We start from the raw sequence: 27,009 nt of genomic DNA on the forward strand, positions 1-27,009 counted from the left end.
TCCATTGGTCATCATTCACCTGGGCAGGTATAAGAAACACCAGGTAAACCCCTTTGTCCCAGATTCATTCCTGATCCGAATAAACAAAGTACTACCCAGCTCAAGTGTCCGTCTCTCTGTGCGACCACGCGACTTTGCACTGGCGACGAGGATGAGATACTGCACCGGACAACGCTAGCCGCGGACGGAAGCCAACCGGCAGCCCCGGATCCAGATGCAGGACAACCAAGACGACGGGATGACACAACTGGGTCAGTATCCCCTTTTCAATAGCGGCCGCCCCGAGGAGTGGGAAGCGTTTGTGGGGCAGCTCGAATGCTACCTACAAGCGAACGGGGTGAAGGAGGACCGGCAGAGAGCGGCGGTGCTGCTCTGCAGCTGCGGCACGGAAACGTACCAGCTGGCAGTCGGTCTCTGCGCTCCCGATGACATCCACTCCGTCGGGTACAACGAGTTGCTGGCGAAGCTGACTGAACATTTCAAGCCCGAGACGTCCGAGATTGCCTGGCGGTATTGTTTCGAGAAGTGGGACCAGCGACCAGGTGAGTCTGCCAAACAATACATGGCAGCTCTGAGGCAGGCAGCTCGCCTCTGCAATTTTGAAAATTTAGAAATCAGGCTGCAGGATCGGCTCGTCTGTGGGTTGAGGGACAGGAAGCTGCGCCAGAAACTTTTTGCCAAGCAGAAACTGACCCTGAGGGATGTCCAAGATGAATTCCTAGCCTGGGATGCAGCCGAGGAGTCCGAGGTGAGGGAAGGCGGATCCATCCACCAGGTGAGAAGGGGCAGCGACGCAGACGGGGCAGAGCTGGAGGTGGATGCCATCAACCGACCACAGCGATCCTTCAACCCCAACTGAGACATTGTGAAAGAACCGAGACCAGCCACGGCAGTCGAGAGAGACCAGGAGTGCAGATGCGGAGTGAATGGACCCCGGTCTACCCAGCTCCATGGCCACAGCACGAATCGCCCCCAGTCTACCCAGCATTGCGGTTGCGGTCCCCGGTCTACCCAGAACAGCGGCTGCGGACAACCCCGGTCTACCCAGTGCTCCGGCTGCGGCGCGAACGGCTCCCGGTCTACCCACTGTGCGAGCTGCGGAGGACAGCATCCCCAGTCTACCTGCCGTTTCAAGTCGGCGAAGTGTCGGACGTGCGGAAAAACAGGGCACATCGCAGCGGTCTGCAGAAGCAAGCAGTGGGACAACCTGCACGAGGTGGAAGCCGAGTTCCAGTATGCCACAGGTACCAGGAAGCGGTTGCAGGGACTGACTGTGAGTCACACGACGGGATGGCCGGGTGTTTTCCGAACAGGGGCTCTTGCGGCGTTAACCCCAAAAATAAAACTGAGGGTGAGGCTGCAAGGGGTCCCCTGCATGATGGAGTTGGACTCAGGGTCAGCCATGTCCATCATCTCCGCCAAAACGTTTTTGGACATTTGCAAGCGGAGCGGCCAGCGGGTTCCCTTGAGGTCATCCAGACTGACCCTCTCCGACTTCCAAAATTCACCGATTAAAGTCCGGGGGGAGGCATCGGTGTGGGTGCAGTACAAAGGATTCAAGGGCAAATTAAGTGTGCTGGTCGTCGAGGGCCAGCGGACTAGCCTTCTGGGGTTAGGGTGGTTTAACGCGTTGGGCATCGGAATCACAGGGATTCACCAGACGCGGAGCCATTTGTCCCTAGAAGCGGTCTGCAAGGAATTTGCAGACATGTTCGACGGGCAGTTGGGAAGGTACACGGGTCCCCCAATCTCATTTAGGCTAGATCCCCAGGTGCAACCCATAAGGATGAAGGCGAGGCGAGTTCCATTCGCGTTAAAGCAAAAGATAGAGCAGGAATTGGATAAGCTGGTAGACCAGGGGGTGTTAACGCCAGTAGATGGAGCAGAATGGGAAACTCCCATCGTAACGCCGATCAAAGCAAATGGAGAAATTAGAATTTGCGCGGATTATAAAGGGACAATCAACCGAGCTTTAAGTGCCCATTCCTATCCGGTCCCTGCAGTCAGCAGCATCCTAGCGTCCCTACAAGGCGGGTCGGTGTTTGCTAAATTAGACCTCGCCCAAGCTTATCAGCAACTGCCGGTAGACCCAGGGGCTGCTAGAGCGCAAACGATCATCACTCACAAGGGAGCGTTCCGGGTAGACCGGTTGCAGTTTGGGGTTAGCGTAGCGCCAGGAATTTTTCAGGAGGTGATGGAAAGGACTCTTAAGGGAATACTAGGGGTTTGCCCTTATTTTGACGACGTCCTGATCGCAGCTAGCTCCACGGACGTGCTGGCAACCCGTTTGAAGGCGGTCCTTGAGAGGTTCAGGGGGGCAGGTTTGAAACTCAAAAGGGAGAAGTGCAAGATTGGGGTAACTGAGACAGAATTCCTGAGGTTCAGGATAGATGCTCAAGGCATCCACCCATCTGCATCAAAGGTGAGGGCAATCAAGGAAGTCCCTGCTCCCAAAAACAAGCCTGAATTGCAGGCATTCTTGGGGCTCCTCAATTTCTACTATGCATTCCTGCCTCACAAAGCCACAATTGCAGAACCCCTACACAGGCTGCTTGACAAGCAAGCACCTTGGGACTGGGCTGACAAACATGCCAAAGCATTTCAAACACTAGCCAGGTATACTTGGAACCAATCCTATTGTCCGGATTTCCCGCCAATGACTGCCCTGCCAATCCTGACAGGGCACCCTGCCACCTGGTGGTGTCAGTGGCTATCTCTGTGAACATCTCCTATATACATATATACATAACAGGTTTAAAGAGTAGAAGGGGCCTGTGCCTCAGTTCTTCTGAGGCATCTAATGGATGCAATCTTTGGAATGGAAGTTATTCTGGAAATTGAATGGAAATACTGTGAAGTTAGAATAGGCCCCTTGAATCTCCAAGTACTTCTATTTTAGAAGGCAGAAAAATGCAGACTCATTTGAGTAAGCAGAGTCGAGCAGCACACAAGATGAACTCAGTTTGTTATGACTAGTCTTAGATTAATAAAGTAGGATAGTTTCAAAACCTAAACAACAAGGGGAAATCCTCTAAGGCAGCGGCTCCCAGCCTTTTCTATACCCCGACCCCTAGAATGCTTCTGATATATTCTCGCACCCCTTACAAAAGTTCAAAATAATGGCAAAGAATTATACATATATACAATAATTTTGAAAACCCAAATTTTCACACACCCCCTGGAATATTGTCTCGCACCCTCAGGGGGTGTGAGCACCCCTGGTTGAGAACACCTGCTCTAAGGCAAAAGTATGAGAAGGTACAAGATGCAAACACTCTGCTAAGGAAAAGCAAGAATAGATTTGTCAGTGTCTCAGAAGGGGGGTGCCTGGAGTTAATTATTAAGATCTGAGATATGATAGTAATACTATTGTCAGTAATGGCCTTGGCTGAACTGGCTGTCTACAATTAATTTGTGATGGTACTGAGCAGGGGTACGTCTGAAAGCAGGCTGGTAACTTCTGCAGGGAAGTTACTATCAAAGAATACCAACTTTAGTTCATATCTGATGTCCAGCAGCATTTTGCATATAAAATAGATATGCTCAAGGACTCATTAAAGGATTGCAACTCAGTCTACATACCATTAAAGACACGTGTGACCCAGCGTGCTTGGATTTCCACAACTGGCATGACTGCACCAAATGGCTTGATGAAGCCCATAATGGCTAATGTTGGTTTCTCTAGTTGAGGAAGAAAGATGTATTTATACAAGGAGGCATGACGGTTTTCAATCTTGAGGATTGATTCATCAATGAAGGGAAAGGAAGCTTTGTATCCAGTGGCAAAGACAACAATATCTACTTCCTCTGCAGTGGGAGTATTTACAAACACAACAGCATTCTCTTTGAACTCTTTCACTGCAGGCATAATAGAGATCTTTCCAGTGATAATGCATGAAGGAAGTAGATCATTTAATACAGGTTCTCTCATCACACTCCTAGGAAAAAAAATAAATGCAATTAGTAAATTGCAGGCAAAGGAGATACTCCCTGGATAATTCTTTCTTTTCAGCATTTTTACACATCATTCTTATCAGATAAAGTTACTTGAAAGACATTTTCCCTCGGAGCCTGGAATTTTCATTCATTTAGCTATGAATGTATAATGGCTAATAATGTTATTCTCCAAGAATGTATAAGTTTGTGCATGTGTGTGTTCTAGGCTGGCCTAAACTAAGGGCAATTCTCACAGCTTGTGCAAGTGAAATTAGCATGGTGTAAAAATGTATTTCCTTTGAAGTTTTCCAAATCTCTTGCCCATCAATTCTATTAGATGGCCTAGAGATCTAGTAATATGGTGAGAAGAAAATCCATTTATCTCTCTCTTAAACAGTATAAAAGAAGTGGTTTACAAACCTCTGCTCTTCTCTAGCATAGCTTAGGAAAACTACTCCTGTAGATTCAGATAGAAGTACTAAGCATTATGTAAGAAAAGCCTCCTTTCAAATGTAGAATTTAAAATGCTTGCTATCTTGTTATTTATAGCTAGATTTGTACATCTATAATTAGCAAATTGCGCTGCTTGCAACCTTGCCTCCAAAACAGTGTTGCCTTGTACTGACTGAAGTGAATCTGCTCAAGGCAAGGAATGTCGATTATTCAGGACATAGCACTATCAGCTGTAGAACAAAATAATTTTAAACTTTGGAGTCCCCTTTAGTGTTCATATTTTGAATGCAGACTGTGTTTCATATTGTATATGTACAATCCGTATCCCCTTGAGTGAGGAATGGCTCTTTGTCACATACAGGTCAGCAGCCACTCTCTTCTTTTGATAAAGAAAAGCGTTGGTCTTTTTAAAACAAAGGGCGAAAATCTGGAGAAGGAAATTGGGAAGGAGCACAACTGCCATCTGCCCAGCAATCTCATTAGTGTTTGGAATCTCCAAGAAGCTGTAAAAATGCAGAAAAGGAAGCAGAGAACATTTGTTTTGAGAATCCTGCCCCCCCCCGCCCCCGAGAAGGAAATATTAAAAAGGCAGAACATTATATTTCCTCAAAGGATCTTAAAGAGGCAGAAAAGCATGCCCAGTTTTTCTTTATAGCCCCAAGTCTCCCTCTCCCAAGCAGAAACCAGCTCTGTAGAAATGCAGATGTAATAATCCATTCAGGAAGGTTGAAGCCCTCCAGCTAGAAGCTTAGGAAGACAAAGACATACCCCACCCAAACTCTAGGACAGGACATAATAGGATTAACTCACAGATGCCAAAGGGGCACACTCAGACTCAGGTCAAAGTACAGGACCCAGGAAATACAAAGCCTCAAACAGGAACAGGAAACAATTCGAAACATAAGCCCAAAAGGGTATTAAACTCACTCCCTACTACATGTGCTACTCTTTTCATCCAGAGCCATCTTTCTGTCTGGCTCTTCTCTTCAATAAACTGCAAGCTTCTTTCCAAAGCAGTCACCATGTTATTTATTCCTGGCTTGGACTGAACCCTGATGAAGACTTTTCCTTCAACACTGCTTATTTTATGTGAAGAGGTTTTATTGTGCTTATGATTTTAGTATAAGTTTGACATTAGCAGCTATTTTATATATATAGTAAACATTTTATATTGATACTTGTACTGTTATTATGTAATCATTGTTTTGTTATTTTGTAATCATTATTTTGTAGTCAGATGCTTTATGTATTTTGGAAAAGTAAAAGCCTCATGTTAAAGAGGAGGGGGAAAAGGAGTTATGGTGGAACCTGGGTTGTTGCATATGAGTCATCATCTAGGAATTTTTTTTCTGTACCTTTTGGTTCCTAGTACCAAGACCAGATCTCTTTGTTCTGGAAAGGTATAAAAGGTGGAAGACATCTTTCCTGGTTGTTGTCTTCATCTCTCTACCAGCCATGAAGAGAGATGTGGCCACCTAACTCTATTTTGATGAAAATAAAAGTTGTTTGCTTGCTGAAACCTCGGCTCAGGAGTTTCTTTTGGCTCTTTTAAATTCCTGAGTAATCCTGGGGAAATTGTGAGGCTAAGTGTAAAAACTTACATATGCACATATGATATATATAGCCATGAATTTGCACTAGGCTTTTAATTTTTTTTAGGGTAATGCTAAATCTCAGGGTTTTTTTATCTCTGCACAAATTGCAAAATTAGTATTTAATGCTAATTTAGGCTATGCATGGAAATATAATTTTCTTTGAAACATTATGCTTAGTAATAATTTGAATCCCTAATTTCTTTACACAGAATTTGTCTTGCAAGTTCTTCATTTGTGATAGAACATGCCAAACTGTGGTCTGTTCTATTGTCCTTTGTTCTTTTTAAATTACTTTCCAAGTAATGTGATCTTGACAGTTCTATAGTTATCTCTTTCTCAGTTAAATGCTTGCATTTTAATGTGTATGTGCACATGTCTTTGAGTCAGGGTTTTGCTTTTTTTTTTTTTGAACCAGTCCTTTTAAGTTTTCTTGGCAAGAGTTTTTGGAAATAATTTGCTATTGCCTGCTTCCTAGGACTGAGAGAAAATGACTGGCCCAAGATCACCCAGCTGGACTCTAACCTATGGCAGGACTAGAACTCATAGTCTCCCAGTTTCTAGTGTGGTGCCTTAACCACTACACAAAATTGATTTTTAATACATGAAGTTAAAAAGAGTTTTCTATATAACATGACAAAACAGAACACTACTTTATTTCCAATGAGATTGGTTTATCTCTCAAGGAAAATAAATAAATAAATACAGAATTGGTTAGTCAGAATGCTAGACTAGGTGGCCAGGATAAATGGCCAGCAAGTGGCACTATTAGGTACCAATCACTAATGCAGGGGAAAGGATCAGGATGTGAAAACGTAGAGGAATTCTGGAGGAGAGGAAGAGGTTTGAGATATCCAGCCCTTCTCTGTATATATTTTCTTTTTCCTTCAACTAAGATTTTATATTGTAAACTTAGAATTTAGAAGAAATATTTGTATTTGTCAACTTTATTATCTACCCATCTTTAGACTCCAATTTATTCTCAGTACCTGTCTTGAGGAATTATGCCATAGTTTGCATGGTTAAACCACTGGCTCACTCTGTTGGCAATCATCCATGTTGTGATACGTCCAGGAAGGCTATTTCGGATAATATTCAAAAAACGACTTAGAAATATCATGTCCCAGGGGTAGCCATTATCAAAAACACGGCTCAGTACCCAAGCACCTCTTTCTGTGCTGATCTTCACCTAAAAAATAGAAGATAATGGAAAGAGAGCAGCAGCCTGATATAATCAAAAATCTCAAGTCATATCTACACCTCATACAAAAATATTTAATAGTATTATCTCAGCCCAGAGAGGCTTGGGACTCTTACAATGAGAACCTGTATTCATTCATTCATTCATTCATTCATTCATTCATTCATTCATTCATTCATTTATTCATTCATTGTCTGTCTCCCATATTATCTGCACTATAATGTTAGGCTGTGAACTCTTTAATGCCAACTGTAATTGAGGTGATATAAAGCTTCATAAATAATATTAACACATGCAGTGCTGACCATCTTGGAAGGCATTAGTTATCTAGGATTACTTCCAGACTTCATGTTGGATTGAGACAGATCCAGGAACTGCTTATAGTGCTTCTTCTATATGTCCACCTGGTTATTTTAATTCATGCTGGCTATACTGTGGCCTGCCAATATCCGTCTAACAGTGCCCACTAAGTAAAAGAAACAACCAATCCACAGACACACACACACAAAGCAGAGGCCCGAGTAAAACTATCAGTTTCCCCCATGTAATTTGTATACACATGCCAGAGCTACAGTAAATTAACATCCAGGCCTATTGCTTGGGTGGGAGATGAGCCAAAACTTCATGGGCTTCTGAAAGGCCAATATTTTGATTGATGGATTTCAGTTTTGAGGCTGCCCAATTCCTTAACAACTCTGGGCAACTTACAATTAAAAAAGAGAAAGAACATATATGGAAAAATTCTCATTTTTCTCACGCTCATATTAGCTGAGGGGTGTGTTTTTCAGGAAGATTTACATAGAATTGGGTTCCTCCTCGGTGACTATTCTCTTATCAGTATTGGTCTAAAGTGTGAGGAACTTTCCTATCAAAATCAGGAAGATTTACATAGAATTGGGTTCCTCCTCGGTGACTATTCTCTTATCAGTATTTATCTAAAGTGTGAGGAACTTTCCTATCAAAATCAGGAAGATTTACCTTACATAGAATTGGGTTCCTCCTCAGTGACTATTCTCTTATCAGTGTTGGTCTAAAGTGTGAGGAACTTCCCTACCAAAATCAAGGCTAAAATGTAGCCCAGTCAGCTTCCCAAAAGTGAAGCAGTTCTAAGATACTTTACCGTTTTTGCTGTTTGAGTGGCTTCCACAGCAATATCAACTCCAGAATTCCCCATGCCAATCACAAGTACTTTTTTATCCCTGAATACCTCTGGGGTTTTGTAGTCCCGGCTGTGAAAATAGTGACCGTTAAACTTTTTTAAGCCTGTGGGGAAACAAAGACAAATTCAATGAACTTCCAGATAAAACTTATAATAAATAATAGCAGACTCATTATTGGTGGGAAATTTGAAACTGTAGCTTGCCAACTAGATACTGTCTAAGAAGTTCATAAAGTGCTTTCCTCAATATTCCTGTAAAAAAACAAAGATGGATAGCATTTAGGGGGATTTTAAGCGGTGCTGATATTCCTTCATTTAATAGCTATATCTGAGTTTCATAAAACAACATTCAATAATATATTTCTGGAATAGAGTTGATGCTAGCAGTCTTTGCTGGACATTGTCATATAAATTATCTTACAGTCCACCATTGCTTTCTCTGCTGCAAGCTAATTCTGCTTGCTTTGTGAAGATTTTTATAAGTTGGCAAAAGGTCAACCAGATGATTGTAGCCATAGGTTTCTTCGTTTCTTGTGAAGAATGCTGGGCTACCTACAGCTTGGTCATCCAGCAAAACTGTAATGTAATTCTAAAGTAGATAAATGTTTTAATTGTTCTCAGGCTTCAATTGCTATTTGTTGTAATATGACCAAGATGAAAATTGGTAGGATTAGCAGTTGATCAACATTTGGAAGGCTATAAGTTGTCTGTGCCAGTTCTTAAGCAAGACTGCATAATTAGGATAATTTTTAAGAGATCCTGTTTTGTAAATTTAAAGTATATTCAGTAAAGACTTTTGTAAAAACAGAGAAAAGCCTAAACTGGCAGAAATAAAACCATCTCATCCTGTATCATAACGAGGGAAAGTACAAGCTAAAAGGGAAATCAGAGCCAAAGATAATGATGCAGATGTAAAACAGAATAGAGCAAGGCTTTCTAATAATGCTCAACTTTCTTACTTTTTAAAGAAATTGTTTTGTATCAATATATATAATTACAATGAGTCATTGTAATTGAGAGGTGGAAACTGTGGACTGGAGAAGGATTTAGGCTCCATTTTGTGCCCCTACAGAGAGCTCCCAGATGGTTGTAGCAAAATGACAATTTTCAAAGGCATTAATTTTGGGTGGGTCAGGGGACTCCTGTAAAAGGCCAAAATGTATTAAATTTGCATATAGTTTAGCATAACAATTTATCAGTATAAATTCCCTCCAAATAAAATTCGCTTCTCCTTCCCCATGAGATATTGCTGCTTTGCTACATTTTCTGTTTCACTAAGAAACCGAAACACAAACAAAATACAGTACAAGATAAAATTAAAAGATAATTCAAACTTTTCTTTAGCACAGTTTATTAAAATGAATGTGTAATGCTTGAAGAATTTTAGTAAGTGAACTAATGTCCAATTTAGATCCAATATCTCTCGGTATCTATTAAGGTGGAGAGTTTTTGAACCTTTTTCTCACATCCCTATGGTACAGGTGAGAATTATATGTATACAATTATACGTATACAATTAAGTTTGTATCTTCACCAATAATGGGGAAGGTTTGTTTACTTAACGGTTGCTTGAATTTGGATCAGGCTGAGAACTAGCTCTTACACCCTTCCTCCTCTTCACATTGCAAATGTGTATGTTTACAAAGTCCTTGGACAGCAAAAGTGATTAACAAGCAGGTATTGGAGTGCCTAACACCAGACATGTCACTAGAAGGCAAAATCACCAAACTGTCTCATTTACTTCACTGGAGAAAGCAATTACGTTTGGAAGAGTTTAGCAATAAAAAGAAACCAGGCCATCAAAGAACATGGTGGCTTGGACTTCAGATGGAGAAATGGCCAGCAAGCTGACATGTCCTGAGAGCCTCCTCTCTCTGGACTGTAGTTTTTCCAACTCAGCAACGAAGAAACAGGCTTCCTCTTGTTTATTTGACCCTCCTGGATTAGGGAGTGTCTTACAATCATCCCTCAAGACCCTCTGATAACAGCAGCAGTCTGTAAGCCATTTTAAAAGCTGAGCTTCAAGACAGCGGATGAGCTGAAGCTGGAGGGCAGGGCAGAAAACATGTTGGGAGTTGGATAAAACAGCCATTTTGGAATTTATTTTTCAAAAGGACAATAAGCTGTGCCCTTCATTTCTTAAATCAATTTATGAACTTATTATCTTAATGAGTTAAAAGAGGCTTTCTTTAACTACAGCTTAATACTCCTTTTTGAAACTATTCACATTTTTGAGATTCCTTTGTTGTTAAATGACAAGGGAAGAGGGTTGCTGAAGGCAGCCAAAGGAAGGAAGTGTGGAGTACTTTTTCTGGTAAGATATAAGGATAAAAGCTCTGACTTTTAATTTGCTACATTTAAAATAATTCGTAGTTTTGTAGTGGGTGCTGTTGGTGGTTGAAATCTTCCAATTTTTATGAGCTCTGATTGGCCAGAAAAAGGAGAGAAAAAAGAAAGAACATTTTTTGACCACTAGAGGGAGCTGAGGTCAAACATGAAGACGTCTAATTCTGATTTGGAATCTGTTATTAAAAGAGATAAAAGACATTTTTCAAAAGTCTGTATTGAAAATCAAATATACAGTAAAGTCTCTAGGGTTTAAAGGAGATTAAAAAAGATTATCAATCCACTGTAGGAAACTATCAACTCACTGTGTTAAGTCTACAAATGCTGAATAATTCAAATAATCTAACTGTACCTTTGGAATATAAATCTGACACCAGTTTCTATTATGATGATGATTTGAATAAAAGCCTCCCTTGCAAATGAAACAAGAGTGTCAAGTGAATTTACAATTCTTAAGAAAGCAAGTTTGGGACTTTTTCCTTATGGATATCAACAAGGTGGAGAATTTTTTGAGAAAGAAAGATATGATTGATATCTTAGAGTTGGAAACTTCACAGGCTGAGAACTCCTTGAAGATAAATGACACCCTTGAGAGGAATAAAAACTCATTCTATGAAGACAAGCTGGAGGGAGTGACTTAAATTTAATGATCTGATTAGGATGGATTTTTAAAAGTTTTGACATACTGTATGTATTGAAAAAAAGGATTAAGGTAGCTTTATATGTATACAATAAGGGATGCGGTGGCTCAGTGGGTTAGGATGCTGAGCTTGTTGATCGGAAGGTCGGCAGTTTGGCGGGTCGAATCCTGAGTGCCGCGTAACAGAGTGAGCACCTGTTACTTGTCCCAGCTTCTGCCAACCTAGCAGTTCGAAAGCACGTAAAAATGCAAGTAGAAAAATAGGGACCACTACGGTGGGAAGGTAACAGCGTTCCGTGCGCCTTTGGCGTCTAGTCATGCCGCCCACATAACCACGGAGACGTCCTTGGACAAGCGCTGGCTCTTCGGCTTTGAAACGGAGATGAGCACCGGCCCCTAGAGTCGGAAACGACTAGCACGCATGTGTGGGGGAACCTTTACCTTTACCTATATGTATACAATAAGTTTGTAAATGTATGCTCTCTGGGTTTTTTTGCCGATGTTTTGTTCGTTTGTCTGTTTGTTCCTTTTGTAAAACTGAGAAAGCCTTAATGTAGTTTTGTGCTCTGGGTTTTGGGCTTAAAATGAAGGAGGGTTTTCTTTTGGTTGTTATTGTTTAGTTTTGTTCTGTTTTCACTTTTTATATATAATATTTGAGCATTGCTTAATGTTAGCAAAATACTAAAACTAGGGAAAGTGTTTTCTCCCTTTAAGGTTAAAAAAATTGAATCCTTATTGAGGATTCTTTTAATAGGAATCAGGATAAAGATTAATGAGTCAATAGAGGTATATATTATCTCCCACAGCCGTGTAAAGTAGACATGGTTAAACTGATCCTTTTATCCAAAGATGAGAATATATTTAAGCTAGCTTCTACCTTGAAATTGCTTCCAGATTTTGTGCTTGCATTGATAAAGAAAATGAAAAGTTGATTTTGCTTTTGTTAATCAGACAAGTGTATTGTTGTAGAAATGGTTTGTACATATTGTGCAAAAGCAAAAGGTTGTGACTAATGTTATCTTCTACTGTGTTAAAGAGAGTCGGAAGTTGGTGCCTTTTTCTTTTTTTAATTTCTGTTTGTATTTTATATTTTGATAAATCAATAAAATTATTTTAAAAAAACAAAACAAAACAAAGAACATAGTGGCTACACACTATCAAAGCTGACACCAGCCAGAGCATAGAAAAACTTAAAGAAATAGTGCAAGATTGGAAGATGTGGAGAGACCTGGGCCATAGAATTGTCAAGTCAGGCTTGACTGAACAGATAAAATCATCATCATCATCATCATCACCATCATCATCACCATCATCATGTTTACAAAGATACTTAAGTGTGTATGTACATGTATATTATATTGTCATTTACTTCAGGATTTCAACCTGTAATTTAACAAATAAAACAGATGTATTAATGGCAAAGGGACGCGGTGGCTCAGTGGGTTAGGACGCTGAGCTTGTCGATCAGAAGGTCGGCAGTTTGGCGGGTCGAATCCCGAGTGCCGCGTAACAGAGTGAGCGCCTGTTACTCGTCCCAGCTTCTGCCAACCTAGCAGTTCGAAAGCACGTAAAAATGCAAGTAGAAAAATAGGGACCACTCTGGTGGGAAGGTAACAGTGTTCCGTGACCACGGAGATGTCCTCGGACAAGCGCTGGCTCTTCGGCTTTGAAACAAAGATGAGCACCGGCCCCTAGAGTCGGAAACGACTAGCACACATGTGCGGGGGAACCTTTACCTTTACCTATTAATGGCAAAAGTCATGAAGCACGTCTAGAGAACACAAGTTCAGCAAAGTGACAATTGATCACTTCTTAAGAATTCTGCCCATGTGTTTTGAAAGTAAATATTAAACCTGGAGTACCCGATTGTGCATTTCAAATTAAATATATGCTTGGAAATATACCTGGGTAACTGTTGAGTGGCAATAAAGGCTCAGTAAGGTAGCCCACACAAACCATCACAGCATCAAAAATGGTTGAGTTCTGCTTCCCATTGGCCTCCGTAACAACTTCCCACTGGCCAGTGTTAGAGAAATCAGGACACTTCTTAATGCTGATCACTTTTGTCTGGAACATTTCCAGGAAATAATCAGTTGTGATAATCCAAAAAAAGACTGAACTTATAAATACAGGTAGTCCTTGACTTACAACCACAATTGAGCCCAAAATTTATGTTGCTAAGTAAGCCGTTTGTTAAATGAGTTTTGCCCCATTTTACAACTTTTCCTGTCACTGTTGTTAAGTGAATCATTGCAATTGTTAAGTTAGTAGCATGCTTGTTCAGTGAATTGACTTTCCTTGTCAGAAGGTCGCAAAAGCTGATCACACGACCCCATGACACTGCAACCTTCATAAATATGAGCCAGTTGCCAAGTGTCCAAATTTTGATCATGTGACTGTGGGGATGCTTATGATGGTCATAAGTATGAAAAAATGTCATAAGTCACTTTTTTAATGTTGTAACTTTGAACAGTTACTAAATGAACTGTTGTAAGTCGAAGATTACCTGTACATCTGGCTTTAAATTCATCTGCATCTTTTTAGATTAGAAATAGATGAATGTACAAATGAAGGTGAACAAGTGAACAAGCCAAAATCATATATTTGCTCTGGAAAGTTTACACTTCAAGAAGCAAAGTCTGGGTTTCAATTGCACTAAACCAAAGTCTCTAGAAATAAATGTACAGCTTTTTTTATGTGAACATTCAGCTAATGATACTTTTAAAGCTTACCTTTAATTGAATGTATTTCTGGAGATCAAAATGTTTTGTATACATCCTCAGATATTCCAGGAGGTGGTGGTGGGATAAAAAGGGTGGAAAGTTTTCTGGATATGGAAAATCTGTGAAGGCAGACATCTCCTTAGAGCTGTTACTAACCATTGACTTGTACACGCTGGGTCTTCCATCTTCAACATAGTCCTATCCATAAAATATTACAAGATTATGTATTAAAAAGCCAGTTCAGTATAGTAGTTAAGGCATCAGGCCAGAAACCAGGATACCATGATGCGTGGGCAGGATTCCAAAAGGAATTTGGAATCTAGGTTTCTTGAAAAAGGGGTAAAATGTAATTTACTTGAGTTTAGACAGATTCAGGTAACATTTTCAGACATACTGCCATTTTCAGATGAAGCACAATACTTGTTATGAAAAGGATATGTGAGGTGATTAAAGAAGGCTAATTACAATTCTATTACTGTATCTGTTGGCAATATCTGATAAAATACAAATATTTAGACCCAAAAAAATGGAAGGTGGCAAATAGATCAAATACTGTACAATACTTGAAAGCTGGGTATATTCTTTCATGATTCACCCACTGTGAATAAAAATGGAACTTATTTTGCACAATAAAGGGCATAACAGGAAAAATAAATAAATTAATTAATGTTGATGTTACTGTTCACATGACGTAACTCCTCAAAAGTTTATGCCTGGAGAACATTGTCAGGAAGTTTCTCCTTAATTCCAGGTTGTTTCTCTCTTTGATCAGTTTCCAACCATTGTTTCTCATCCTTCCCTCTGGTGCTCGGATGAACAATGTGACCCACTCTTCCTTGTGGCAGCTTCTCAGATACTGGAATACTGCTATCATGTCTCCCCTATTTCTTCTTTTCTTTAGACTAGCCAAACACAAATCCTGCAGCTGTTCTTCATGTTTTAGTCTTCAGGTCTTTAATCATCTTAGTTGCGCTTCGAATTTTTTCCAAACTGAGCTCCACCACGTGTTTGTTGGACCCGTGTCCCTCCTGGCTGACTTATGCGGCCCGGGATGGGACACGAGGCTGGCTCCAGGCAGTGATTACTGCCTCTTTGAGTGAGGGTAGCTTTCCCGCCGCCTTGAAGGAGGCAGTAGTGAGACCCCTCCTCAAGAAGCCTGCCTTGGACCCAGCAATATTAAACAACTTTCGTCCGGTCTCCAACCTTCGCTTTTTGGCGAAGGTTGTTGAGAGTGTGGTGGCGCAACAGCTCCCTTTGTTCTTGGATGAAGCTGATTATCTAGACCCGTACCAATCGGGTTTCAGGCCCGGGTACAGCACGGAGATGGCATTGGTTGCGCTGGTGAATGATCTCTGGCGGGCTCGGGACAGGGACTGCTCCTCTGTCCTAGTCCTTTTAGACCTCTCAGCGGCTTTTGATACCATCGACCATGGTATCCTGCTGCGACGTCTCAGGGGGTTAGGAGTGGGAGGCACAGTTCTCCAGTGGTTCTCCTCCTACCTTCTGGGACGCTCACAGTCGGTGTTGGCAGGTGGGCAGAGATTGACCTTGAGACCTCTCATTTGTGGAGTTCCTCAGGGATCGGTTCTTTCGCCTCTCCTGTTCAACATCTACATGAAGCCGCTGGGTGAGATCATTCATGGTTTTGGAGTTGGGTATCATCAATATGCTGATGATACCCAGCTTTTTATTTCGACCCCAAACCACCCCAGTGATGCCCTCGATGTGATGTCCCGCTGCCTGGAGGCGGTCCGGGTCTGGATGGGGAGGAACAGGCTTCGACTCAACCCTGACAAGACTGAGTGGCTGTTCGTGCCGGCATCCCGGGAAATTCCGATTATCCCATCTCTGGCCATGGGGGGTGAGCTATTACCCCCCGTAGATAGGGCGCGCAACTTGGGGGTCCTTCTAGATTCACAGCTCTCTTTAGAAGAGCATATTGGAGCTGTGACTAGGGGGGCCTTTGCCCAGGTTTGCCTGGTGCGCCAGTTGCGACCCTATCTAGACCGGGATGCCTTGCGTACAGTCACTCATGCGCTCGTGACTTCTCGTCTAGACTACTGTAATGCTCTCTACATGGGGCTGCCCTTGAAGTCCACTCGGAGACTCCAACTGGTGCAGAATGCAGCCGCGCGAGTTGTGCTGGGGGTTTCCCGATACTTCCATGTTACACCTTTGCTCCGCGAGCTGCATTGACTGCCGGTTGCCCTCCGGGTGAGGTTCAAGGTGTTAGTGATGACTTACAAAGCCCTACATGGCATGGGTCCAGATTACCTATGGCAACACCTGTGGCCGGCATCAACTTCCCTCCGTCCAGTGCGCTCCCACAGAGAGGGCCTCCTCAGGGTGCCTCCGATCAAGGAATGTCGATTGGTGGCCCCCAGGGGGAGAGCGTTCTCTGTGGGCGCGCCAGACCTATGGAACCGCTTGCCAGTTGAGCTCCGGAAGGCCCCCGACCTTCGCTCCTTCCGGCGCGATCTCAAAACCTTCCTTTTTGAACAAGCTGGCCTGGCCTGATGGGATGGGGTTGGGTTTTATAAATCGGTTTTAACTTTTAACGTGTACTAATTTATTTACGGGCATTGCTGTTTAATTACTTTTTAATTTTTGTATCCTGTTTTTTATTATGTATTGCCCTGTTCACCGCCCTGCGTCCCTCGGGAGAAGGGTGGTATACAAATTAAATTAAAATAAATAATAAATAAATAAATAAATAAACTCTCAACATTTTTCTTGGTGACCAAAGTTGGCTGCAATATTCCAGGTGTGGTCTTACTAGGGTTTTATAAAGCAGTACTAATGCTTTGTGTGATCTTGATTCTATGCCTCTGTTTATACAACCCAGGATTGTATTAGCTTTTTTGGTTGCTGCTGAACATTTCTGGCTTGTAGTCAAGTGATCGTCCACTAGGACTCCAGGGTCCCTCTCACAGTTACTGTTTTTAAGCCAGGTCTTGCCCAATCTGAACTTGTACCTTTGATTTTTCCTGCCTAAATGTAAAACTTTGCTTTTCTCCACATTGAAACTCATTTTGTTGGATAGGGCCCATTGTTCAAGTTTGTCCACATCTTTTTGGATCCTGAGTTTGTCTTCTGGGGTGTTGGCTACTCCTGCCAGTTTGGTGTCATCTGCAAATTTCATGAGTTCCCCTTCAATTTCCTCATCTAAGTCATTGATGAAGATATTGAAGAGTACTGGGCCTAAGACGGAGCTTTGTGGTACCCCTGTCAGGGCCTACTTCAAAACCTCATCCCAAGAAAGCAGAACTCATGGAAGTAGTGTCTTCCAAAAGGAACTTTTATTAGGAGAAGCTGATAGCAGGCATAATATATAGGATCTGAGGATTTTCCACTCAGATCAATAGGTTAAAAGAGTCCCAACCAAACCCCACCCCAATAGGTCATCCGGTCAATTCAAACGGCCAGTCCCCAGGTGTTAAGTCTGTTGTGGGAAAGAGCTGATAATGCCGATTTGTCTCCGGCTTGTAGCGATGTTTGTTGGGTCTTCACACCTTCCTTTCCAAAACAGGAGATAAGCCAGATGGCCAGAGGCGCATTCCTTTCCCCTCCTTTCAAGCTTATATCAAGGGGAGACAGTTCAAAGAGCAAGTATTCAGAGACTCCCCCCTCCCTTCCAGGAGTATGACAGAACCCAGAATAATAGAAGAAATAGAAGTAGAAAGAGACCCCTTAACAATATGGGTTCTGGCAACCCCACTGCTTACTTCTCTCCATGTGGCTGTTGTGCCATTGAGGACTACTCGTTAAGTATGGTTTGTCAGCCAGCTACAGATCCATCTGGTGGCAATGCTGTCTATTCCACCTTTTTCTAGCTTGCCAAGGTTGTGATCTACTTTGTCAAATGCCTTACTGAAGTCTAAGTATACTATATTCACAGCATTTCAGTGGTCTACTAATTTAGTCACTTTATCAAAGAATGAAATAAGATTGGTTTGGCATGGTCTGTTTTTAACAAACCTGTGCTGGCTACTAGTTATAACTTAGTTTGCTTCTAATTTGGTTTTTAACTTTTGTATTTTTGGTTTTTAATTACCCTGTAAACCGCCCTGAGTCCCTCGGGAAAGGGCGGTATATAAATGTAATAAAATAAATAAATAAATAAATAAATAATTGTTCGCAGATCTGTTTTTTCATTATCTTTTACAGTTTGTTCTATTTTCTGTCTGCATAACATATGCTCTGATTTAAAGAATGAATTGGGAAAATAGTTATTAAGTACAATTATTAAATATTTTGTGAATATCTTGAAATTATTGGTAGGGTAAATATCTTGAATACTTTTCATCAGGACTTGCTAAGGGAAAAATAGTTTTACTTATCAGTTAATTTGCTGTTTAAATAATAAAACCTGTAATAAAAGCCACCCTCACATAGTCCAAACATTCAGTTGTCTCTTTTCATAGTTAAGCAACATAACACATGGGCATGGTAGAGATGGGTCTACACTCTACTGTCATTAACTTACTGTGAATCGCCACAATCCCCCTATGTCATCACTTTGCTCAAAACAAGTTGGCTCCAGTCCCTCTTCCAGGCAGCACTTAATGGAGGTCAGTCCGCTCACACCAGCTCCAATGATGGCTACTTTTTTCACCATGGCTTCTTGAAGCAAGAAGAGCAGAAACATATGAGGTTACTATTTTTAATAATGAAAGTAGCTTCCTGTTGCAACTTGTCATGAGAGCTGGTTGCACCCTTCTTAAAAATTGTGTTTAAATTACACTTTCAGGTCTGAATTCTGATTTCCTCTGGATAGAATACAGAATAAAACAGTTGGAAAGGACCTTGGAGGTTTTCTAGTCCTCACCCCCCCCCACTTAAGCAGGAGACCTCATACTATTTCAGACAAATGGTTGCCCTGTCTCTTGTTAAAAACCTCTAGTGATGGAGCCTACAACTTTGGAAGGCAAGCCATTCTATTGATTAATTGTCCTCACTGACTGGTAATTTCTCCTTAATTCTAGGTTGCATCTGTCTTTTTTAAACTTCCATCTGTTACTTCTTTTCCTGCCATCAGGTGCTTTTGAGAACAGGTTGATCCCCTCTTCTTTGTGACAGCTCCTCAAATATTGGAGCACTGTTATCCTGTCATCCATAGTTCTTCATTAAACTACTAGGCAGTACCAGTTTCTGCAACTATTCATCGTATGGTTTAGCCTGCACTCCCCTAATAATCTTTCTTGCTCTTCTCTGTACTCTTTCTAGAGTCTCAACATCTTTTCTGCATTATGGTGACCAAAACTGGACGCAGTATTCCAAGTGTGATCTTACTAGTGCAGTATAAGAGGGTGCTAATGCTTCACATGATCTTGATACTATCCTTTTATGCAGTCTAGGACTGTATTGGCCTTTTTGGCAACTGCAGGATACTACTGTTAATTGTTGTCTATTGGAATTCCCAGACCCTTCTCACAGTTACTGCTATTGAACCAGGCACTGCCTATTCTATATCTATGCATTTGGTTTTTCTTGCATGTGAAAAACCTTACTTTTCTCACCACTGAACTGGATTTTGTTGGATAGGGCCCAATGTTCAAGTCTGTCAAGATCCTTTTGGATCTTGAGCCTATCTTCTACAGTGTTCACTATTCCCCCCAGCTTGGTATCACTAAATAGGTGATTAAAAAGGGTGCATAATTGAAAAGAGGTTTGCAGGAGGTTCCATTTCATTAATGGATTGTTGGTCCAATTCACATGGCCTGTTAATAGCTTATCATTTACTAGAATTCTTGCAAAAAAATGTGGAACAGGATAAATGCTTTAATCATGCCTGATCTTCAGATCCATTCTTTTTGCTTTCTAAATGCTAAGCGCAATACATACTGCCTTGGTTTAGAGTAGGGACAACTTTAATATATGTGGATCTACTACCATAATTGTAGAGTTGAATGGGTGGGATAGCTGCTCATACATCTTAAAGCCAAGTTTGAAAAAAATATTTTAGAGAAACAGTTGATAGTACACATATTTCCCAGTAAGAGGATTGGGCCGAGCTGCCGTTGTGACGAAACAACATATAGAAATGGGACAGGGTTGATTATAAGAAAATTATAAGTAAAACAGCCATACCTTTCTAACAATTAGTACAGCTTCATAGCTACAGGAAAAGAGAGCAATATTGTAATAATCCTAATATTTAGATGTAAAGTATAGGAATTTTTATATATGGGAAAAGAAGCAATTAGCAGAATATTGTCACACATATATTGACATATATGAAATTATAAGAGAAAATCATAATAATTATACACAATACTAGCAGAACCCATAGACTGAGGTGGTGAATATCATTAAATCAAAGATGAAAACTAAGCATGAACAGAAGAATTAATACCTTTAAAAATGAAACAATACCTTTATTATGACAATTTCAGATGTCTAAAAAGTATGCAAGCTTTCAAGTTCTCCAGAACTTTTCTTCATGCAAGACTACAAACATAGCAGTCAGTTAGTAGATAAAATGGAGAAAAAAATGATGATGAACATAAATCTGGAATTACATGTTTTGTATGGTATGGTGGCACATTTTCATGGTATTTTGGTTAATTTAAGGACTGGCTTATCCACAGATGGGCTTATCCACAAATATATGCAATAGTCTTTTTCTGCTGCACATCCATTTAAAAAATTTGAAAATATGAGGTAAATGGGTGGGAAAGCTGCTCATAAAATGGCTGCCACATTTGGCTGGCACAATACACAAAGAAGGTTCTACTTTTTCTAATACCCTGAAATACCTCCAATATGACCATCTTGCTTTTGCTTGTTCTCTGGGCAGTGGGTGCCTCCAAGCAAGGCACTTATTGGAATACCCTTCCCTCTGTTTTTATTATGACTAATGTCCATGCAAGGTATAGAAATAAGGATGCTGTCAGAGATTTTATTGTATGTTGGTGCCAAATTATTTTCTTAATTAAAATATTTGTTAAGCTAGAAAAGAAATATGAGAAAGTAATATTGTATGTGACAACATTATTGTGCACACAAAGTTGGGAAAATAATAAATTGCCCAGACTAGAAGATTGGATTATAAAAGGGATGGAGCTTGCAGAAAGGCAAAGCTGACCAATTTGATCAGGGAAAATATAATAGAGATTTTAAAGGATTGGAAATCTCATATAGACGTTTTGCCGAAAGAAGAAAATACTTTTATTGTATTGAAAAATTCTCATAAAAATTGTGTAAACCACAATTTACACAATTATGAATTATCTATCTAGCCATCCATTAAGAAGTGTGTAGAGATTATAAGACCTTCAAGGGAAAAAGCCATGACTCTTAATTGGTTGCTTATATCTCCAACTATAAGCAAGCACTCCTAAGAATTAAGTCTGGATTCAAAACTTGTCCTTAAAAGAATATGTAGCTTAAAGTGCCAGACTTCTCCTGGGATATGAAAAGTGAATGATTTGTAAAGAAGTAGAGAACCAGCTCACATACATATATCTGGAGTTTCCACAGAATTTCTTTTGGTGACCTCATTGGCTACCTCCTCTGGGTATAAATTTAAACTACCGGGCCTGTTGCAGCCTAATATAATCAGCCAAAACCTTTATTAGTTTCATGTACAGAAATTTGTGGACAGCAAAATGGTGAGGTAGTTTAAGGATCTGTAAAAAGGAGTGGGCAAACCCTGGTTTTAGTCCCCATTTAGGCATGAAAACCAGCTAGGTTACTTTGGTTATGCCTTGCCCTCTTAGCCCTAATTAGTTTCAGGTTCTGTGACCTCCTGGCTGGAAAATCATCATAAATTTCATTGTAAGAACTAGGTGAGTACAGTATGAAAACAAGGAAACTCTACAGCTAAGCAGAACAAATGCTATGAATATGTGCTGAAATTAATGATTGACAATACATATAGTATTTCTACAAAGTATACAATATATCATCATAAACACATAAAAATTACTTTCTGCATTCAAAACTGCTGTAAAGGCAAATTATAGCTATTCTGGTCAATTGGCAAAATTAATTCCCCCCTGTATTATATAATTCTGAAAAACAATAGAAAGGATTTTAGTGGCAAATCAATCCCTAGCTACATTCAGCAGCAAAGTTTTATTTATTCTCATTATGCATATATTTGTACTTTGGAATGTCTCTAGCAGAAGACTGACAGCTTGTCACAATCTTACCTCGTTTCAATAAGCCCCCATTCACAGGCCTGCATAAGTTGCTTTGAAGGAATTACTTTGAAATGCAGACGGCACAGTATTGCAATGGATATGTATAAAGTATGTCGCAAGACTGTGTGGAAGGGTGGAACTGTTTTTTTCTGAGAGGACAAAGCAAACATTCTTTTGATTAATATTGCATTACATAAGAGAACTTTGTAAACTGACAGCATCATCAGCATGTGGAAAGAAGCTGTTTAATCAGATTTAAAATGATGAGAGAGTCATTGACATTTGAGCCAAGAAAATAAAATGATAAGCATGCTGGGCATCTCTTGAGAGATTCAGTTTCCCCCCCTTGGCATTAAATGCCTATTTAGCTACAGTTTAACACCAGAAGGTTTCATTGCAGACAGTAGCAAAAGCATTCCACACTTAAATATTATGATTAAGGACTTATCTGGAATGCTAGGTTGTCCCATCAACAGAACAAGCAAACAACTGTTTCTGGAGCATAAATGGATGATATCGCCTTCTTTCAATCCCCTGCTCATCTTCAAAATGACCTCAGGGCTCATTTTTTTCTTCTACTTTTTTCTATTATATTGCCTCAAGCATTCCTGTCTTCTTGGGATAGCACGATTTAATTTATTGCAGGCTAATTCTAATATTTGATTGATTTCACATTATACTAATTCTATAGCATTCCCCAGTCTACTAAGTTAATAAATCTATCAGAGAAAGAGATAAATTTTGGTCAGCATAAACTGTTTGTGACAATCTCATGGTGTCTCCTCTTAATTGTAGTATGCCCATCCTACTCACAAAATCCTAATTCCAGAAGACAGGCTTAAGATACAGAAGGATCTTGACAGACTTGAATATTGGGCGCTGTCTAACAAAATGAAATTCACTGGTGAAGAAAGTAAAATTTTACATTTAGGCAAGAAAAATCAAAGGCACAGGTGGTACCCTGCTCAATAGTAGTAACTGTGAGAGAGATCTCAGAATCCTAGTGGACAATCACTTAAAATATGAGCCAGCAGTGTGCTGCAGCTGCCAAAAAAGCCAACACAGTACTAGCCTGCATTAACAGAGGGATAGAATCAAGATCACATGAGGGGTTAATACCACTTTATAATGCCTTGGTAAGGCCACACTTGGAATACTGCATCCAGTTTTGGTCATCATGATGTAAAAAAGATGTTGAGACTCTAAATAGGGGTGGGTGTGGTTTTGGCTTGCGGGCCGGCAGTTTAACACCCCTGCTCTAGAAAGAGTACAAGGGACTGGAGGCGAAAACATATAAGGAACTGTTGCCGGAACTGGGTAGGTGTAGTTTAATGAAAAGAAGGACTAGGGGTGACATGATAGCAGTGTTCCAATATCTCAGGGGCTGCCACAAAGAAGAGGGAGTCAAGCTATTCTCCAAAGCATCTGAAGGCAGGACAAGAAGCAATGGATGGAAACTAATCAAAGAGAGATGCAACCTAGAACTAAGGAAAATTTTCCTGACAGTTAGAACAATTAATCAATGGAATAACCTGCCTCCAGAAGGTGTGACTGCTCCAACACTGGAAGTTTTTAAGAAGAGTCTGGACATGGTATAGTGTTTTCTGCCTTAGTGGGGGGTTAGATTAGATGACCTCCAAGGTCCCTTCCAACTTTGTTGTTGTTGTGATAATGATGATAACAACAACAATAACAATAACAATAATAATAATATTTCAAAGATCTTTCCCAGAAGAGATGTCAAAATGAAACCAGGTCCTTCTTTTTCCATTTCTGAATATGATATTTGTTCTCCTCTAATCTTATGGGACCATCATCAACGATTACTGCTTCACTACCATCTTTTTGCAATCAACCTACGTTCTCTTTGCCTTTCCTTTCATCCCTATCACATTCAAACAACTCCTTATTTTTAGTGTCTGTCACAGCCCTCAGTCATTCTGAAGTATTACCTTTTTGACAGAGTTTCTACAGTTTCTGAAGATGGTCTTATATCCTTCTTTGGCTATATTCTTCTCCCTCTGTTTATCTATCAGATTTTCTTTTTATGGAGCTTTGCAAGTATCCATGCTGGCCTTTTTAGATTTCTCCATGTTTCCTTGTAGGGGGGATTGTTTTAAACTGTACCTCACTGTCTCATTGTGTGGAATTAACAGTTCTTCTTGAACACTTTTCTCCTTCAGGATTTTAAATCTTTCCAATCTATTTTCCTTCCGAGTTCATCAAAACTACTCTTCTGAAATCCAGTTTGCAACTCCAATTCTTCTCATTTGCTTCTCTTCTGGATATCACAGATTCAAAGATAACATAATTGTTTCTTCCAGAGTGCCAGTCACTTACACTTCTTCAACCAATTTATTTCTGACAATTATGTCCAGGATAGAGGACCTCCATGTTCTTTCTTCTATCATCTTCTGACAAATGAAGTTATCAGCAAGAGAGGACAAGAATTTATTAGACCACTGACTTTTGTCTGAGTTAGATTTTTAGCAAATGCCAGAATACTTGAGCTCCTGTATATCTATTTGAAAGATTGCTAATCTTCTGACCACATCTATATTTTCTGCCTACTTAGCTGGTGTATAGAAACATTCCTGCAATGTCTGTGGAGATTCCCAGTCATCCAGGTCATGGTTGTCCCAAAGGTGCTTTTTTCACAAGGCAACTGGACTTTCTCATTTTTCTTTGAAGATGTTTCACTTCAGCTGAAGCAAAAGAAGCTTCAGCTGAAGAAGCTTCTTGGATGAGAAGTGAAACATCTTCAACGAAAAACAAGATAGTCCAGTTGCCTCATGAAAAAAGCACCTTTTGGACATTCCTGCAATGTTACTCTCTCTTTTTAATCTTACACAAATACTTTCAAGAGGATGTCTACGCCCTGGTTCTTCAATTTCTGAACAGGCTTATTTTTTCTTTACATACAAAATGTAAATTGCCAAAATGTGGTTTTTCCAAACGGGTGGGAAAATCTTATATTTTATTGTCATAGGTTTATTTTTGGCAATAAGAATGAAGATATGGAATTTAAACTATCAGAAATTTCACTTGGTTTAACTTTTTGGCTATACATTATGTAACAATTGTACAAAAGTAATTGATTTTGGAATTTTAAAAAAGATTTAGTTACTGGGGAAAGTATTTGCTTTTGCATTTTTCTAATAAGGTAAGGCAGTCATTTCAGCACTCTAAAGCTACAATTAGGACAATCAGGACAAATGTCTTTGGCCATATTGGCTAGGAATTTTGAAAGTTTCATTCCTAACCTATCTGAGATGTTAGGCTGGCTCTCAGACCACTGATAAGGGAATAAGGGGCACTTAAGAAAAGTTGGATGAGAATTGGTAACCTGAATCTATACATTTTGTTATCCTTCAAATGGATCAGGTGACTGTAAATAAACTTGTTAGGTATGATGGCCTTGGAGACATTTATATGGGTGTACTCATGAGTGCAGGAAGGATTAAATGCTACTTCCTAGTTGGCAATTCTTCTCAATAAATACCAAGTTGTGCATTCATAGAAGCTTGAAGTTCATAGAATTCATAGAAGTTCCATTACTTAATGGAACTGTGCTTTAAGATTACTCTTCACTTCTCAAATAAAAGCAAAATATATTAGAACTCTCAATCCATAGCTCACTTTTCTAGGCCATTTAGAATACGTATAAACAGTTCACCAGAATATTTTATATTGCTAGTTGATCTTGCAGAAACTTGTTCCCATGAGGCATAAGTACAGCATAATCAGTTGTACTGTAACTTCCTGAAGTTAAAACAGTTTAACACTTCAGTACTTTTTTCTAAATCCCTTTGACTTTGTCTTGTGTCCTCAAATTTCCTGGACAAGTTCATGACCATAATTTCAAAGTGGTTTCTCATTGCCTTCTTCCTATGGTTAAGAAAGGGTAATAGGTCCAAGGTCATCCATCTGGCTTTGTGCCTAAGGCAGCACTAGAACTAGCAGGCTTCTAGTCTAGTGCCTTTAACCACTATACCAATTTGGCTCTTTCAATAAGTATACTTTTATTTTTAAACCTAGCAGCTAATCAGATGAGATTCAAATCCATGTAGGGCTCTTGAAATACATTCTGGCTATTTAAGAGCTATTTCTTAATGAATGATGTACAGGTGTCCAAATGTAGGGCTTAACAAACTTATCCATTCTTTAGATGCAACTCCCCTAATTCTTAACCACATTGAAAGCTGTTTTCAAATAGCACAACTTTGGGAATGGGGGTTGTTTGCATAAAATGCACTGATTCTTCATCCCAGTATGTGGCTATTGTTTGTATGGCTAGGGGTTTTGCCAGCAGCCTCTGCCCATATGCTACTCACAAAAAATAGCCTATCCCATAATTAAAATGTAGCTTGGGATGGCGGAACTGTTGTGATTAATTTCTACTCCTTTTAAATAGGAATGTGCAAAATAGTTTGAATGTAAGCTCCTTAGAGCTCAAAACAGCTGCTTTGATCGTCCCCTGCCTTGTTTGGAAAAAAGTATGTAGTTTTGCTTCATACTTGGAACAAAATTTTGAGTGGTTCTGTGTAAGCATTCTCTGTTGTTCTGGAAAATTCATCTGACCTTTGAATAAAAGCAAAAATGTCCTTGGTTGGCCTACACATAAACTGCTACGAGTTGAGGTTGAATGGGATGACCTGAAGGGGAGTGTGGAATGCTGGCACAGGAAGCAGAATCGAGCACATTGTATTTCAAGGAACCATTCTAACTCTGTCTCTGACATTGGTAAGAATCCTACAATTAGAAGGACCTACAATTAGATTGAGGGATGTGGTGACTCAGTGGGTTAGGACG

At 40.2% G+C, this 27,009-nt stretch overlaps 1 protein-coding gene across 3 annotated transcripts in view; it reads right to left on the reverse strand.

The window, feature by feature from the left end:
- Positions 1 to 22,255, reverse strand: part of LOC308666165 (flavin-containing monooxygenase 1-like) — a 29,688-nt gene extending 7,433 nt beyond the window's left edge. For 2 of the 3 annotated variants that reach the window (XM_081324756.1, XM_081324755.1), the window contains exons 1-8: positions 22,207 to 22,255; positions 20,141 to 20,168; positions 18,537 to 18,673; positions 14,060 to 14,248; positions 13,232 to 13,394; positions 8,303 to 8,445; positions 6,971 to 7,170; positions 3,583 to 3,938 (exon numbers count right to left, since the gene is read on the reverse strand). In XM_081324756.1, the coding sequence (XP_081180882.1) occupies positions 3,583 to 3,938; positions 6,971 to 7,170; positions 8,303 to 8,445; positions 13,232 to 13,394; positions 14,060 to 14,248; positions 18,537 to 18,668 (1,183 nt within the window). In that variant the 5' untranslated portion in view covers positions 18,669 to 18,673; positions 20,141 to 20,168; positions 22,207 to 22,255. Of the gene's footprint in view, positions 1 to 3,582; positions 3,939 to 6,970; positions 7,171 to 8,302; positions 8,446 to 13,231; positions 13,395 to 14,059; positions 14,249 to 18,536; positions 18,674 to 20,140; positions 20,169 to 20,425; positions 20,501 to 22,206 lie in introns of all 3 variants that reach the window. The other variant, XM_081324757.1, reaches the window with a different exon arrangement.
- Between the last annotated feature and the right edge of the window lie 4,754 nt (positions 22,256 to 27,009).

The sequence above is a fragment of the Vipera berus genome (assembly GCF_964194415.1).
Source record: "Vipera berus genome assembly, chromosome: 3".
NCBI lineage: Eukaryota > Metazoa > Chordata > Lepidosauria > Squamata > Viperidae > Vipera > Vipera berus.